Source organism: Curcuma longa, chromosome 7 (genome assembly GCF_044706935.1).
Source record: "Curcuma longa cultivar G26 ecotype Majalengka, Jawa Barat chromosome 7, ITB_CL_G26_1.1, whole genome shotgun sequence".
Lineage (NCBI taxonomy): Eukaryota > Viridiplantae > Streptophyta > Magnoliopsida > Zingiberales > Zingiberaceae > Curcuma > Curcuma longa.
In genome coordinates, this window is record NC_133867.1 from 918036 (window position 1) to 936204 (window position 18169).

General features: G+C 35.4%; 2 protein-coding genes and 2 pseudogenes across 3 annotated transcripts in view; all 4 read left to right on the forward strand.

Moving 5' to 3' along the window:
• The window catches only part of LOC141831928 (uncharacterized), a 42118-nt gene extending 39601 nt beyond the window's left edge, over positions 1-2517 (forward strand). For both annotated transcript variants that reach the window (XM_074719351.1, XM_074719352.1), the window contains exons 18-19: positions 1209-1601; positions 1675-2517. In XM_074719351.1, coding sequence (XP_074575452.1) covers positions 1209-1601; positions 1675-1833 — 552 coding nt within the window. In that variant the 3' untranslated portion in view covers positions 1834-2517. The remainder of the gene's footprint in view (positions 1-1208; positions 1602-1674) is intronic.
• Positions 2518-5303: 2786 nt separating this feature from the next.
• Positions 5304-7139, forward strand: LOC141831733 (uncharacterized; annotated as a pseudogene).
• A 712-nt stretch (positions 7140-7851) lies between these two features.
• On the forward strand, positions 7852-9800 carry LOC141831734 (uncharacterized; annotated as a pseudogene).
• Positions 9801-11168: 1368 nt separating this feature from the next.
• Positions 11169-14802, forward strand: LOC141831478 (beta-1,3-galactosyltransferase 7-like). Its single transcript, XM_074718837.1, has 11 exons — positions 11169-11448; positions 11549-11648; positions 11721-11779; positions 11890-12092; positions 12217-12280; positions 13264-13336; positions 13506-13626; positions 13721-13808; positions 13904-14029; positions 14110-14219; positions 14309-14802. Exons 1-11 carry the CDS (start codon positions 11327-11329, stop codon positions 14455-14457), a joined length of 1215 nt encoding a protein of 404 aa, XP_074574938.1. The 5' UTR covers positions 11169-11326; the 3' UTR covers positions 14458-14802.
• Positions 14803-18169: the final 3367 nt, after the last annotated feature.

Here is an 18169-nt window from a genome sequence, read left to right on the forward strand (position 1 = left end):
CTTAAACATCATTTGGGCATTAGCTCCATAACAATCAAAACCCTCACCTAACTAATGATCAAACCCATCGATAAGGTCAATCAGTACATTTGACTGCTACATTTCCTAGGACACATTGATCATATGTCAGAACGATCATCTGTAAGTTCCAACTACCATTTCATATGATGACTTGGCACTGCAAAAGTAAATGGTTATTTACCTACCTTGATGGGTTGGCTCCCCAACCCACCCCCACCCCCCAATCTTGTCAGTCCTTGAATGGACAAATATGATCTGTTCCCATCCCGTTAGTGTTACCACTAGCAGTGGTTTTAAAAATATTGACTAAATCTATTGAACTGAACAAAGTAAAATATTTGATTCAGTTACTGAATCAAATGGTTTTAAAATCTTTACTTTAGCTCTTGGAAGTAGTAATATTTAGATAATTTATTGAAAATATTAGGTAGGAAGTTCCATTTTGATATGATTCTAGGCTTGTAGAAACAAGATAATAATGAACTTAATTTTGTACAGGGTAAAAAAGTTTTATGTGGTTTATCTAAATTAATGTAGGCAAATTGACTTGAAATGACTGCATAGGATAATTTTTAATATTTCAGTATTGACTGCATAGGCCTTGCATGTGCTCCCACATCACCTATTTAGACCTTCTGAAACCTTGTTTAGACTCTTGAATTACATTTATATTTTTGATCACCTCAATAACCTCACTTAATTCTTTTTAAAGCATAATTCATCAAACTATAATTCTCGAAAGTAATTCATTTGGATATCTTTGAACATGTCAAAAGCATTGCATCTTATTTTATAGGTCTCAGCCCATTTCCCCCCTCACTTTCTTATCTTTCTTGACATTTACCTGCACGACCCGTTATTCATCTTAACTTAAAATTTTCTTATTTGGGCCTTTATATCTTTTGTCATCTTGGGACCTTAAATTTGTGTTCGCATTGCCAGTAGATGATTTGATGATATTGCAATTTTAGTGTCTGGTTTAAGGCATTTATTCAAATTTCATCTGATATTTTTTGCTAGCATCTTTTTATGAATGATTAACCCAAAGCCCCAACATTGTATGTATATTCAGAGTTGTTTTTTGTTTTTGCCTCTTAAGTTTTTTCTTTTCAGTTATTTCAATGGCATAATTCAGTAACTGGTTTACTTCTGAGTAAATGGCTCATTAACTAGTCCAATTTTGACAGAAAGACTTGCTTCTTTGTTCACATGATATACTTGCTTCGAAAAGGGATTCTACTGCATACTCGGCACTTGCAACCAGTTCTTTCTTGCATCCTGGTGCCAGTTCAGAATCAGCTACTACATCTATAAATAATAGATCACACAGTGGAATGGTACTGAGATCAGATGAAGTTACTGTGGACAGTACCTTTTCTAATAAACGCAAAATTAGATTTTCTTTGAGTAATAAGGACGTGGACAGACATACTGATGACAGTTCCACATCACAATCATCAATCAAACGAAAATTAGCAGAGCGGGATTCTCTTGCTGGTAAACAACTTCCACGGAGATCAGCATCAATGGCTTTCCGGATATCTGTAGATGATGGCAACAGGAAAATTAAGGAAAAAAAGGTATGTCTGCTTTCAATTAATATAACTGTTGTACTTTTGTTAACTTGTTCAATCTCATTTTGTTATGTTGCAGGAGGCCATTCAGGATCTTGCGTTATTGTCAGATCAAACATCAATGCAAAATCAACGGCCTTCCAAGGGGTATTTTTATGTCCCTGTTGGTTCTTTTTCCAAAGAAAGGGCACTGAAGAAGGATATGGAGCCTCATGAACCAAGAGAACCTGGTGGATAAGTTCAAGGATGAATTATTCAAATGCTCTTTTCCATTCTTGGTGGCTTTGGGTCCCTGTGGACAGATTTAAAGGTGAATACCAGGCAATTGATTTGCTGATGATGCAGAGACAGCAAACTGATGAAAGAGGTTTCACCAGTGTCTAATGCCCTGAGATTTAAAAAAGAGGACACTGGTGAAAACAGGGTTCGCCATGCATTCATACAACACCGATGCAGCCCGGAGAAGAAAATATTGATGACAACTTTGTTTATATATATCAAAGGAAAGTATTATAAAAGTGGAAGAGCTGAGTATCCTTTGATGTCTGATCTTAGTTGTCACTGTCAACTGCCAGTGTTGAGCTTGACTAGTCACTTCATTGGCTACATGGAAAGCTTTTATGGGCATAGAGATCCCATAGGTTACAGGGTTTGTAAACTTTTGTACATTCTTGGCCTTTAAATTCCGATGCCTTGTCTGAAAGGACAAGCACGTTTTTTTGGTAGATGGTGGTAGGAGGCATGCCTTGAGACATTTTGCTGGAAATGAAAATTTAACAGTCGAATCCCACATTTAGCATTCAATTAGAGTAGAAAAGAATGTACTATGTAGTGAGAATTAGTCAATAGGTAGATTAGTAGGTAGGAGCAGAATCAGCATTTGGTTGTTGTAATAGGCAATTATAGTTGTAATGATACATAAATCGTAGTCTAAAAAATTACAAGTTGTTTCCATATGTTTTCTTGTGTGTTTCAATTTGGTGATGCTGTTTACTTTTTTTTTTATTATTATATTATATAATCAAATATAAATATAAAAATAAAATAATATATATTATTGTATTTAAAAAAAATATAAATATATTATTATATATTATTAAATATCATAAATAAAAATAAATTTATAATTATTAATTTTTTCTAATTATTTATAGTAATATTAATTATTTATTATAAATATAAATTAAATGTATATAACAACATATTTTAATTTTATTATGCATATTTACAAAGATTTAATTTATTATAAATTTTATTTATAATATATTTAATATATATTATAATTATAATTATAATTATATTTATACATTATTTAACTAATTTAACAAAAATAAAAATATAATAAAATATTTAAAAATTTAATATGCATAAATGTAAAATGCATCATCTATTACGGTTAACATACAAAGTAAAAATAGTACTGACACAAATTTAAAATATTATTAATAATCACTCAAATACATAAGGAGTACAACACACATAAACTTAAAAACATTTAGAGATACAAATAAAAATGATACTGAGATACTTAAACCTAACAAATAACTATAAATAAAACACATATAAACTTAAAATAACTTAAATAATATTACAATACTAATATTCAGGAAAATCACTCCCCGTTCCACTCAAATAATTATGATATTGGCTGTAAAAATTTGCAAGATTCTGAGATTCTTGATCTTCACCTTGATATTGATTGAGTTGTGATCCTTCTCTCTGTATTGGAGATGATTGAGATCCTTCTCCTTGATGTGCAGCTGGACGAGATCCCTGGACTTCCATTCTCTTTTGCATAATTCTAATTTGTTCATTGCGAATATAATCACGCATCATCGGGTCAAAGATCGAGTTCAAATCTTTGAACAAAATTTTAGTTTCTTGTTTGTAGATCATAGCATCTGTCATTTTTGTAGTAGCAACAGTACTTGCATTCATTGCCTCAACAAGTTGAGCATTAATATGGATTACCTTTGCAATTTGTTCATCATTTTTTTCTTCATTTTTGCTTTCTTCACCCCAGGAGGTCGTTTACTAGAACTACCACCGCTATCTGAAGAAGTGATATTAAGATCAAAAGTAGCCACACAAGGAGATGAAGGTGTACGAAATTCTTCCTCGGAGAATTGTTGTTCAGATGAACCAACATTAGCAGTTTGTTGTTGTGATTTAATGCTTGCAGTATTCATATTGTCAGTGCCAAATTTTTCAATATCTTTGAGAATATCCTCATACATGGTCAAATTTAAAACCCTTTGTGTATTTCGGGTCTTGTGCTAACAATGCTCTGGCACGAGTTAACTGCAAGAAAACAATTAAACATCAGTTATGAAGGCAATACTATTAATGAACTTAGACTTTGATTATAAAATTTAGATAGTCTAAAATAAATATGAGCATAACAACTTACAATATCTTGTTCAGATGCTCCACTTGGATTCAAATGTTCGATTTGCCGTATGCAACCTTTCATTTTTGATACTGCACCAAGCATAAGAAGCATTTTTTTTTGCAAAGATCTTGGCGGTCGGCTACAATGCGCAAAATTCGGATCTGCATGATACTCTTTCTCAATTCTAGCCCAGAATTGATCCTTCGACTGGTTGATTCCTATGATTGAATTTTGTGAAATATGAAGGTAAACATGACATAAGTGTCTATCTTCTTCAATTGAGTATGAAGCTTGTCGGAAGGTGGGGGTTGAACTCATTTTGATTCGAAGAAGATAATACTCTCAAAAATATTGTTGACATAGGATGTGTTATACCAATATCTGGTAAGCCATTATATAGGAAAAAAAATGTGAATATAAAATTATACAAATTTTGTCCAAATGTGTTCATTGTTAGGTCATGTCATCTGCACACAAAAAAAGTGTGTTCAGTGTCATCGCCTGCCTAACTTGGCCCGATGTTGTTATTGTTGTGTCATGTCATTTATGTAATTTTGTCCAAATGTGTTCATTATTAGGTCATGTCATCTGCACAAAAAAAAAGTGTGTTCAGTGTCAGGTCACGTCGCCTGCCTAACTTGGCCCGATGTTGTCATTGTTGTGTCATGTCATTTTATACAATTTTGTCCAAATGTGTTCATTGTTAGGTCATGTCATCTGCACAAAAAAGTGTGTTCAGTGTCAGGTCACGTCGCCTGTCTAACTTGGCCCGATATTGTCATTGTTGTGTCATGTCATTTATGCAATTTTGTCCAAATGTGTTCATTGTTAGGTCATGTCATCTGCACATAAAAAAAGTGTGTTCAGTGTCAGATCACGTCGCCTGCCTAACTTGGCTCGATGTTGTCATTGTTGTGTCATGTCATTTGTGCAATTTTATCCAAATGTGTTCATTGTTAGGTTATGTCATCTGCACAAAAAAAGTGTGTTCAGTGTCAGGTCATGTCGCCTGCCTAACTTGGCCCGATGTTGTCATTGTTGTGTCATGTCATCTGTGCAATTTTGTCCAAATGTGTTCATTGTTAGGTCATGTCATCTGCACACAAAAAATATGTGTGTTCAGTGCCAGGTCACATCACCTGCCAAACTTGTCCCGATGTTGTCATTGTTGTGTCATGTCATCTGTGTAATTTTTATCCAAATGTATTCATTGTTAGGTCATGTCATATGTGGAAAAAAAAGTGAAGATATAACTTACATTATAAATATATACCCCATAAGCAGCATATACCTCATTCATTCAATTATCTCAAAAAATGGATACCACCAATGAAGGTTCATCAAATTTATCATCTTCAAGCTCTGATGATGATAACTATGCGGAAATGTTTGTCGCAACGCAGTTTGGCGCAATGCAACAACTGATCTCTCAGGTGATTTCTACCAATAGTCAAATTATCTTAAATTATCTCAATAAAGAAAACAGCCAACACATGCATCGAGGCTCAATTCCTAGTCACAACGTGATCAATCATAATCGTGAAGTTGCTGATCGTAATCTATTCAATGATTATTTCATTGAAAATGCCTTGTATAATGATGCAATATTTCGAAGAAGATTCTGAATGGGGCGGAATTTATTTATGCGTATCTATGATGCTGTTAGTAATCATGACAGCTATTTTATACAGAAAAGAGATGGGCTTGGAAGACTTGGTTTATCCGACTTACAAAAAGTAACAGCTGCATTTCGGATATTGATGTATGGTCTACCAGTAGATGCTACTGATGAGTACATTAAAATAGGAGAATCGACTGCTATTGAAAGTGTGAAACGATTTTGTCATGCTGTTGTTGAAGTTTTTGGAGGGCAGTACTTACGATCTCCAAATGCTCAGGATGTTGCTAGGCTACTCCAGATTGGTGAGCAACGTGGTTTTCCAGGTATGTTAGGTAGCCTAGATTGCATGCATTGGAGGTGGAAAAATTGTCCAACAGCATGGGCAGGACAATATTCTAGTCGTAGTGGAAAACCAATAATTATTCTGGAAGTTGTAGCTGATTATGATCTATGGATCTGGCATGCGTATTTTGGATTTCCTTGATCGAACAATGATATTAATGTGCTTGAGTCTTCTCATCTTTTTGCTAATCTTGCTGAAGGTATTACTATTCCTGCTTATTACGTCATTCAAGGAAAAGAGTATAATATGAGTTATTATTTAGCTGATGGTATATATCCAAATGGTCAACACTGGTTCAAACGATTCATGATCCACGAGGTAGAAAGAATAAATTATTTGCAATGAAGCAAGAAGCATGTAGAAAGGATGTTGAGCGAGCATTTGGCGTGCTCCAATCACGCTTTGCAATTATTGCAGGACCTTCACGTTTTTGGCAGAAAAATATTTTACATGATATAATGACATCATGTATTATTATGCATAATATGATAATTGAAGATGAACGTGATTTAAATGCACCAATCGTGGAACACTTCGAGGTGTCAACTCCAGATGTTGAGCCAGCAGTAGATGATTGTACTCGGTTTGAAAATTTTTTAGCTCGATATAGACAAATCAAAGACAAAGAAGCTCATATTGCTCTGCAAAATGCATTAATTGATCATATATGGGAACAATATAGTAATTTTGAATGTTAAATTTCCATAATATTATATTTTTAATTAAGTATCATTATCTGTTTTATATTAGTAATATATTTTATCCTAATTGTGTGTGATTTTATAATATTTTTAAAATATATTTATGTCTGAATAATTATGTAATAAATATTAAAAATAAAAATCATAATAATTATAAATATGAAAAATTAACTTATTAAATATAAATGAAATATTAATTTTAAATATAATAATTATCATAAATTAATTATTAAATTAAAATGTATGTTGATAATTAAATTATGAATAAATGAATAAGAATAAATAGAATATTCTAAGAAATATTCCTTTTTGGTGTGAAATGGTGTGAGTGGGTTGAAGCTGAAATAGTATTTGGTACTGAAATTGTACTATTTTAGTGTGAAAATGACACCAAATTTGATGATGTGGGTTGGAGATGGTCTTTTTTATGTGTCTTTGTAGGATACCTAAAGGAGCCATGAAGTTGGATCAAGATCAAGTGAAGTGAAGCTAGCCCAACCCAAATTCGGATTCATGCTATCTCTATCCTATTGCGGATTCGGATTTGGGCTCACAAAAAGGATCTACTATGACCACAACCCGCTAAGGAAGCTAGAGGAGGAAGCAGAGGGGTTCATTGAGGCATTCTTCCCTTTGGAGAAACCCTAACCGCCACCTCCTTCATCACACCATCCAACTTCACCGCCACCCATTTTCAGCGCCATCTCCATCCATTGCCACCAGAAAAAAGGCAAGGGGATTCCCTCTTCAATTCGGCCACCTTCCATCGACTGAGGAGTTAAGGGATACCTTCTCCATCACGCCATCTCATCCACCCGCATCTACGTAGAGTGCCGAAGTTGGGGATTCCTTCCTTCGCCGCGCCATTCGTGGAGTTCGCTTTGTTAGCATCTAATGGGACAATTATATAATTAAATGAATATATATGGTCATCAAATAAATTAAGTCAATTTTGTGATCTAAATTTTATTTGAAATTTGACTTAAAGGGCATAATTGTTATGAATTATAAATGTGGATACCATTTGTAATATTTCTAATTTGATGAGGGGCCAAATTAGAAATATGTCAATCCTTATAAGGGGTTATGGTCCCCAAAAGGCAGAGCGACAAAAAATCTGCGCTGAATCCCCATCGTCAGAGAAACTAAGGAAACCTAAAGAACTCTGCCCTTTGGAAGATCATCCTCGACTGCTAGCGATGGATTCCGGTACGCTTCCGAATTTTTTGTTCCTGTTGTTTCTTAAGATTGGATAAATGATGCATGTGTTGAGATTTCTCAACATTAGGGAAAATGCAAAATACCAACAATTGGTATCAGAGCGAGGTTATCTCACAGATTCTTAAGAAATTCTACTGTGTTGTTCTAATTTTTCCTTCCCAACACCTTGTTGTTCTGTTTTTCGCGATTTCTCTGCGAGTTCCCGATGTTGTCATTGTTGTGTCATGTCATTTGTGTAATTTGTCCAAATGTGTTCATTGATAGGTCATGTCATCTGTATAAAATAAAGTGTATTCAATGTCAGGTCACGTCGCCTGCCTAACTTGGCCTGATGTTGTCATTGTTGTGTCATGTCATCTGTGCAATTTTGTTCAAATGATTTCATTGTTAGGTCATATCATCTGCACAAAAAAATATGTGTGTTCAATGTCAGATCACATCGCCTGCTAAACTTGTCCCGATTTTGTCGTTGTTGTATCATGTCATCTGTGTAATTTTTGTTCAAATGTATTCATTGTTAGGCCACGTCATATGTGGAAAAAAAGTGAAGATATAATTTACATTACAAATATATATACCCCATAAGTAGCATACACCTCATTCATTCAATTATCTCAAAAAATGGATACCACCAATATTGAAGGTTCATCAAATTTATCATTTTCAAGCTTTGTTGACGATAACTATGCGGAAATATTTGCTGCAACACAATTTGACGCAATACAACAACTAATCTCTTAGGTGATTTCTACCAATAGTCAAATTATCTTGAATTATCTCAACGAAGAAAACATCCAACGCATGCATTGAGGCTCAATTCCTGGTCACAATGTGATCAATCGTAATCGTGAAGTTGCTGATTGTAATCTATTCAATGATTATTTCACCGAAAATGTCGTGTATAATGATGCAATGTTTTAAAGAAGATTCCGAATGGGGCAAAATTTATTTATGCGTATCTATGATGCTGTTAGTAATTATGATAACTATTTTATACAGAAAAGAGAAGATCGGCTTGGAAGATGGTTTATCCGGCTTAAAAAAGTAACAGCTGCATTTCGGATATTAACGTATGGTCTACCAATACATTAAAATAGGAGAATTGACTGCCATTGAAAGTGTGAAACAATTTTGTCGTGTTGTTGTTGAAAATTTTGGAGGGCAATACTTACGATCTCCAAATGCTCAGGATGTTGCTAGGCTACTCCAGATTGGTGAGCAATGTGGTTTTTCAGGTATGTTAGGTAGCTTAGATTGCATGCATTGGAGGTGGGAAAATTGTCCAACAACATGGGCAGGACAATATGCTGGTTGTAGTGGAAAACCAACAATTATTCTGGAAGTTGTAGCTGATTATGATATATGGATCTGACATGCGTATTTTGAGTTTCCTAGATCGAACAATAATATTAATGTGCTTGAGTCTTCTCATCTTTTTACTAATCTTGCTGATGGTATTACTATTCCTGCTCGTTACGTCATTCAAGGAAATGAGTATAATATGAGTTATTATTTAGCTGATGATATATATTCCAAATGGTCAACACTAGTTCAAACGATTCATGATCCACGAGATAGAAAGAATAAATTATTTGTAATGAAGCAAGAAGCATGTAGAAAGGATGTTGAGCGAGCATTTGGCGTGCTCTAATCACGCTTTGCAATTATTGCAGGACCTTCATGTTTTTGGCAGAAAAATATTTTACATGATATAATGACATCATGTATTATTATGCATAATATGATAATTGAAGATGAGCGTGATTTAAATGCACCAATCGTGGAACACTTCGAGGTGTCAACTCCAGATGTTGAGCCAGCAATAGATGATCGTACTTGGTTTGAAGATTTTTTAGCTCGATACAGACAAATCAAAGACAAAGATGCTCATATTGCTCTGCAAAATGTATTAATTGATCATATATGAGAATACTATAGTAATTTTGAATGTTAAATTTCCATAATATTGTATTTTTAATTAAGTATCATTGTCTGTTTTATATTAGTAATATATTTTATCCTAATTGTGTGTGATTTTATAATATTTTTAAAATATATTTATGTCTGAATAAATATGTAATAAATATTAAAAATAAAAATCATAATAATTATAAATATGAAAAATTAACTTATTAAATATAAATGAAATATTAATTTTAAATATAATAATTATCATAAATTAATTGTTAAATTAAAATGTATGTCGATAATTAAATTATGAATAAATGAATAAGATTAAATAGAATATTCTAAGAAATATTCCTTTTTGGTGTGAAATGGTGTGAGTGGGTTGGAGCTAAAATAGTGTTTGATGTTGAAATTGCATTATTTTGGTGTGAAAATGACATCAAATTTGATGATGTGGGTTGGAGATGGTCTAAGTCAGAGATTAGAGTTTATATTTCGGTATATCCCAAAGAAATTCATCATTTAATCTTTTGATCATATAAACATATGTGAATACATGATAACACACACTAGCATCATTAACATGGAAACATACTAAAATTGCATCAAGAATCAAACACATCAAGTGATAAAAGTGAAGAATAACAAACTACAAGTGTCAACTCAGCATCGAACTTCTCTTTAATCCTAGAATAAAGAAAACTACTTCATGACCTTAGAGTTACAAGCCATCATGTAAATAGCCTCCTCCTCAATCCCCTATCACAGGATCAAGAGACCCCTCTCCGATCATCAGATGTCTTATAATCATCGTCCCTTGCCTTCTTTTATAGTTTTTATAATCTTGATAAAGTTTCCTAAATAGTTTGACAACCCTAATATAATTTCCTAAAAAGTAAACAATCCTAACATAATTTTTTAGAATAAAGGGGTGGCTACCAAATTTTTCAAATCCTGCTCCAATGGTTTGATCGGAACTGGAATGAACACAAACCCCTGCAATAGATTACAAAATTTAATAATTAAACTTATATTACTCGCAGCAAATAACCCACGCATAACCTACCTATGGCATACATGTCCGCACTTAGGGGACTAATACATGAAAAGGTACAAGAATGAGTGACATTAATGCACCAACGAGAATATTAAAATGGAGATTTGCTTACTGATTCGTTCGCACCCGTTCGTCTACCTGAGTTGGTTATGAAAGCAGGGAGCTGCCACAGCATCAAGCCCCGTGGGTTCCGGTTTAAACGGGAATGAAGTAGAAGGTAGGGAAATTTGTCAAATCCAGCACTGTGATAGAGAACAGACATGAGTCGTATTTACGTTGCCGGCTCGCTTCTGTCGAAACGCTTCAAATCAATAGACGTGAATGCGGCCATGCCGCGACAAAATCCCTCGTGATCCCACTCCCCTTTCTCTCTCAAGCCTCCGTCTCGAATCGATCGGCTGAATTCCAATTGAGACGGCAAATTCTTAGTGTTCATTTCATCAAATCTAGTTTGTTTGAGCTCGAGAAGCTCCGAGGCAGAGACTGAGATGCGGGGGAGGAGCGGCGGCGGCGGCGGCGCTGGAGGCGGTTGCGATCGGAGAGTGTCGCCACGATGGATGGTCATTCTTTGCGTCTGCAGCTTCTCTCTAGGAATGCTTCTCACTGACAAGTTAGATTAAAGTTTTACATTTTTTTTCCTTTGGCTTTTTTTGTGTTAAAGATCTTATTTTGATTCGATTGAAATGGCGGGGGGTTTCGGCTGCGATTAGGTTTTGGGCATTCCCAGATGCAAACAACCCGGTCGTCTCGAGTAGCCGGCGGCAGGAACAGGAGCTCCAGATCATCTCTGAAGATTGTACCACTAAAAGAGTCTGTTTTGCTTGCTTGTTAAATTGTTGGATTTCGGCGTTTAGATGGCTAAAAATTGCAACTTGAGTGCAGAAGCATGCGGAAGATAAGGATGTAATGGGTGAAGTGAGCAGAACACATGAGGTCATCCAGTGCGTACTCTACCTGAATCTCATGGGATTTGCATGCATATTATAACTTTTGAGGGTTTTATTTTTGAGGAAAAGATGAACTAAAGCTTGTAGGATATGTCGAATATTAGATCTTTGGACAAGGCGATATCCACGCTGCAGATGGAGTTGGCTGCGAAGAGGAACTCGAGGGAGTTGATCGGCAGGGATGGTTCATCATCGACAGAAGCTTTGACTGAGAAGAGGAAGAAGGCTTTCGTGGTGATTGGGATAAATACAGCATTTAGCAGCAGGAAGAGAAGGGACTCGGTCAGAGCCACATGGATGCCGCAAGGTAGATTAGACGAGTGATTTCTTCTTTTTCAACTTAACTTGTTTTGGACTGTGCTGGTAATGTTGTGATTAAGTAGTCTTATCTCTTAAATATCTACTTGTTTCTCTTTTTTACTTCTAATTAGGTGGAAAGCTCCAACATCTAGAACAAGAAAAAGGAATTGTTGTTCGGTTTACAATTGGCCATAGGTAAGTGAAGCCCCTTCTTCTTGCTGTTACTTTTGATTCCTGTTCCATAAATTTGGGCATAAATTGCTGGTATTTTCTCATCGTTTTTCTTTTTTTATCCCCTTGCGCTCTCTCCTTTTACAGTATGTCCATTACCATAACTGTTGAACCTGATTATATAATAAATACATTATTGTTAGATCCATCTTTCTAGTATAGTGTCATGCCCAGTGAATCTCATATACCTGTCTTAACTGAGCTTTGCTTCCAAATGCAGAAAGCATGAGACTAAAACATTTTAACTATGATTTGGTATGTGGATGCTGCCCTTGATTTTCATGAATTGTTTAAGTGTTGCTTTGTGTAAAAGTAGGTTAATGCTTCTAGTGGAACATACACTGCAATGAAAGTCCATGCAAATATTTCTTTTATAGATGTTTATGTATTCATTAATACAGTGTTAGACACCTTTTTTAAGGGGAAAATATTGTCATTAATTTGTTCCCATGAAATAGTCATATTGCTGAGCAGCTAAAATTGTTCTATTTTCCATATAGAAAGGTGGTTTAGAAATTACCTAACAAACCAAATGAAACCTACTATAACTTTATGAATGTATCTTATATATGCTTCTGTGAAAGATAAGTTTAATATTTTGTTGATAATATGAGGAAATAAGTTGAAATGATTTGGATATGTTCATGGAGACAATAGATGTTAAATAAAATTGTCTAGAGTTGAAAGCATGAGGAGTAGAGGAAATCTATATAACATAATTTAGTGATTCAAAAGATCGGGAAATTATTATTCGCATATAGTCTTTAACTTGTTATTTTATTGCTTTTCAATCTTGTTAAAAGCCACGAGCAAATATTGACTTCTACTGTTGATTGTGTTTCATCTTCATAATGTTTCTTGTTTTGGACTAGCATTATGAATTATACAAAATCCAGGTGATAATGTTGTTGGTCACTAAAAACCTAAAACCACTTCTTTTTTCACAGTGCTACATCTCACAGTATTCTGGATAAAGCTATTGATTCAGAGGAAGCTCAGCACCATGACTTTCTCAGGCTGGTAAAGCATGTTATCCCAGGATTTTAGATTGCCATGGTGTTTGCAGATTATTTGTGCTGCACTGCTGCCTGAATTGATACGCCATTTGGACTTTAAAATTTCACACTACAATTGCCATGTTTTTTGTACATTGTTTGTTTTAACTGCATTTCTAGTGCTTCGTATGCAGGATCACGTTGAAGGTTACCATGAACTGTCTGCTAAAACAAAAATATTCTTTTCCACTGTTGTTGCAATATGGGATGCTGATTTCTATGTCAAGGTTGATGATGATGTTCATGTGAATCTAGGTGCAAATTATAGTACTCGATTAGAAATTCCAAGCTCTGTTTCTTTATAGAATCTATGTATATTGATTCAATTTGATAATATTATGAAATGGAGGTATGCTGGCCACAACCCTTGCTCGACATAGATCAAAACCGAGAACCTACATAGGGTGTATGAAGTCTGGGCCAGTGCTTTTTGATAAGTAATATTCTTGTTTCTTAAATCTCTTGTGACCCTATGAATCCTTAAAGCAATGACTGCAAAATGCTTCTATTGATTGCTAATTATGAATCCCAGAAATGTGAGGTACCATGAACCTGAATACTGGAAATTCGGAGAAGATGGAAACAAGTACTTTCGCCATGCTACTGGCCAGATTTATGCTATCTCAAAAGATCTGGCCACATACATATCAATTAACCAGTAAGGGTGATCTATGATTGTCTTCCTGGTTGCTTGCTTCAGTTGCACAGGGTTCTTACTGTTAAAGTTGCTGATGCCAGACCGATACTGCACAAGTATGCCAATGAAGATGTATCACTAGGTTCATGGTTCATTGGGCTGGAAGTCGAATACATCGATGAGAGGAACATGTGCTGTGGAACTCCACCGGGTTAGGAGTTGCTCTTTTGCAGTTGTCTATAAGCTATCTTATCATGACACTTATGCTTCTTCATGGTTCTTTGTTAACTTTTTCTTCAGACTGCGAGTGGAAAGCGCAGGCCGGAAATGTTTGCATTGCATCATTTGACTGGAGTTGTAGTGGCATATGCAAATCTGTGGAGAAGATAAAGGGTGTCCATGAAAGGTGTGGTGAAGGAGATGGTGCTGTGTGGAGTACTTCATTCTAACTGGATTTTGATGTTTATTTGACCATTTTTGCATCGAAGAAACCGAGAAAGGCAGCAGTTAGCACAAAAGAGACTCGTAACTCCGGCCATCAAGGGGAAGTTTAAGTTTCCTGGAAAAATGATACTGTGGATTGTTACTTGCTCTCTGCCTCAAAGTACACTGATGATATGAGTCAATTTTTGGAGTGTTCTTCATCAAAATATGCTTGTAAAGTGAGATCTGAAATTTTACATGATCTAGAAATGCAACGAGTGAAGGTAGTGCTAGATGGAGGGATGTTGTTACTAATGAGCATAGAGGGGAGGTGTAGCTCTGAATCTATTCAAAGTGATTTTTTTTTGTCATTTTGATTATTGGTAAATTTTTAAAAATTTAGTTGATGCAATTTCTTTTCTTTTCTTTTCAAAATTCCATGACGCTATCTTCCTCTCTTTAGCTTATGAAATGTTATTCCATTAGGCGATGCTAATAAATAAGCAAAAAAATAAAATAAAATAAAGATGAGAGGAAGTAAATAGAGATGCTAAAAAAAAGCAAATATTAAAAATGCCTCCATTTTTTTATACGTTTTTTGCTAAATTTATTCCCTGTTTTAAAAATTTTTATGGCCAAGCCTGGTTGTTGCCCGCACCCGCTGACGCCCACTCCCAAATAGCGCAATAATCCAATTGATAAAAATAACCTTTTTTAAAAAAACTTTGTATAAATAAGAGGTTTTTTCTTACTTGTGTGCTCATAGTGGAGGTGCAAATTTAGAGATCTATTAACGTTTTACCCCAAGTGACCCGATTAATGTTTTACCACTCAAATGAATTTTTTTATACTTAAATATAAAATGGGCATATTAATGACAGACTTAAAACAGTCGATCGGACACATTAATGACCGTTTTACAACTACCTATAACAATCAAACCATTAATCATCAATTGTTAGAACAGAGCTAGTAAAATGGGCATATTAATGGTTACGATGCACAGATTTGTAAGAGGACAAGGGTTCGAATCCAGACACATCAATGACCGTCCTGCGTCGTGACCAACTAAGTTTCTTGATTTACCTATAGACAATCGGACCATTAATCACCAATTGTTGCAGAAGCAGAGCAGTGAACTAGTGAATAGAATGATAGCTCCATATTCATCCTCCCTACCTAGCAGCTCCTCTGTACGACAATCCTTTTTCCTACCTAGTAGTCCTATCTCCCTACTCAACAACCCTACTACCTACTTGATAATCTTGTCTTCCTACTTAGCAACTATGCTTCCTATGCCCTGCCTCTCTGCTTGACAATACTACTTCCCTGTTAAGCTTTCTTGCTCGGTATGTCAGCCTCTTTGTTCGGACTCAATGCTCAGCCTCCCTACCCGACCTCCCCAGTTCTCAACTCGACAGCTCGGACTTCCTGTTTGCTACCTCAACCTTCCCAATCAGCTCGGCCTTCTCTAACAACTTGACTTTCCTAATCAGCTTAGTCTTCTCTGCAAACTCAGCCTATCCAACTCAGCAATCCAACCTCTGACTCGACCTTCTCGGCTTGACTTTACTAGCTTGATCAAGTCAACAGGAAGCTCATCTCGACAGACTAAATATGTCTAAATTATAAATTCAATAATTTTTAAATTCAGTAATTTTTATTTATTTTTGATAAGTAAATAATCTTAAAACAGAGAGTCCAACATTGTATTTATTTCTTCTTCGTTTTTATCTATTTACGTTTATTATCTGTCATTCCTACAAAAATAATTTTCAACCCATCTTAACACCTGTAAATTTCAAGTTGCAATTTTGGACCATCTTGACATTGATTTTTTATAGTTCTTTAGGTTAATTTAATAATTTTGTCCAAAACAATTAAATGATATATATTGATCAATTTTCATAAGAAAAAACACTCCACTGTACTTCTCAAAACCCCATGCTCTATGCTTTTACATTTCAACTTCTAAAAGAGTTAAAATTACTATGAAGACTAAACCTTTCCAAATTTCACAAAAGATCTTATTGTCTGCTCTAAAGTGCTTGGAGTTATTGTCTGCTATTATTCTTTAATTTCTTCTAAGTCTTACAAGACTTGATGGAATACGTAGGGCTTCGAGTTATTGTCTGCTATTATTCTTTAATTTCTTCTAAGTCTTACAAGACTTGAAGGAATACGTAGAGATGATCAACCTGAACATTTTCAGTTGATGATTTGATATTGACTTCTCTTTAAAGAGTATTATCTCTTTTTTAGAGAGAATCAACTTAGACACTGGACTTAACCAGTTTCTTAGTTAAATAATAAATAATTACATACAACTTCTTTATACTTACGAAGCTATTTGACCGTTCTAAATCGGATACGAATTCGTGGTTTGAATTGCATTTGGTGTTTGATTCCATGTCTGGTTCGGTTCTGTGAGTTCTTCTTGAGCAGGGAGAACTAGGAAGCTTGTGTTTGCTTCATCTCCAATCATGATATTGTCCACTTTGGGCCTAAGAGTTTTGATCTTGGGCTCTCCCAAAAGGTGATCTGGAGTCTTCTTTTTAAACCCATGACTTGCACTCTTTGTGATTTAGATGTGGGACTATGTTTGCACCCTTGCAACCCAACAATCCCCCCCTCAAACAAAGGACCACTGGAAGCTCCCCTACCATTTCTCATGGTCCGGCTGTTGGGACCGTTGCGTTTGCTAGAGGGGGTGAATAGCAACTTTTTGATCTTGCCTACAATTTGTTAGCGGAAGCACAAGACAAAACAAAAATAAGATTAAAACCAATAAAGCAATGCTAACCCCTTGATTTACTTGGTATCCACCTCCTCGAGGTGACTAATCCAAGGATCCACACACACCACCAAAATTTTTCACTATGAACTTTCTCCTTCTCAAAGCAACTTTGAAGGTGGAGAAACCTTAACACTTGATCTCTTCCTCTTACAAATGTATAGAGAAGTTTGGAGGAAGAATTTGAAAGACAAAACTTGAAGATCTTACAAAGATGAGAAAATGAAAACACTTCTTGCGTCTCCAATCTTGAATCTGTCTTTTTATATTTTCGCGATACCAGTCGACTGTCTCAGGACCAGTCGACTGGTGGGCTCCAACGGCTACTGTAGATTGCATTATTTCTCCAGCTGTCAGCCCCAACGTTCGAATACCAGTCGACTGATGACTTACCCAGTCGACTGATCAGTCGACTGGTCTCTTTTTCACTCGACTAATCTTTCTGTGTGTTTTGGATTAGGACACCAGTCGACTGATATCATCCCAGTCGACTGATGAAGCTGAAACTCACCTTTCAGCTTCCTTCTTCATCCCTTAGCCTAGACTCATGCCTTCAAACATCTTCCACAAGCCTCGTGCCCTTTTTGGATGCTTTTGAGCCCACAACTCCTCATCCTTGCACTTGCTTGAGATGTTTCCATCAGCTTTGTCATGCTAAGTCTTCCTTTTGCCAAGAGGTCGCACCTCCGGGACTTCACCATTTGCCAAGAGGTCGCACCTCCGGGACTTCACCATTTGCCAAGACTTCAAACCTGGACTTTCCTGTTTACTCAATTCACACATGTTAGATCACCAACATTGCCTAACTTAAACTCATTTAGCCAAACATTAAAACCAAATGATACTTGGGGCAAGATTGCACCAACAATCTCCCCCTTTTTGATGTTTGACAAAAACTTATTTAAGTTAGGTCTTTAACATGATAAGACATAATTTCAGCAAAA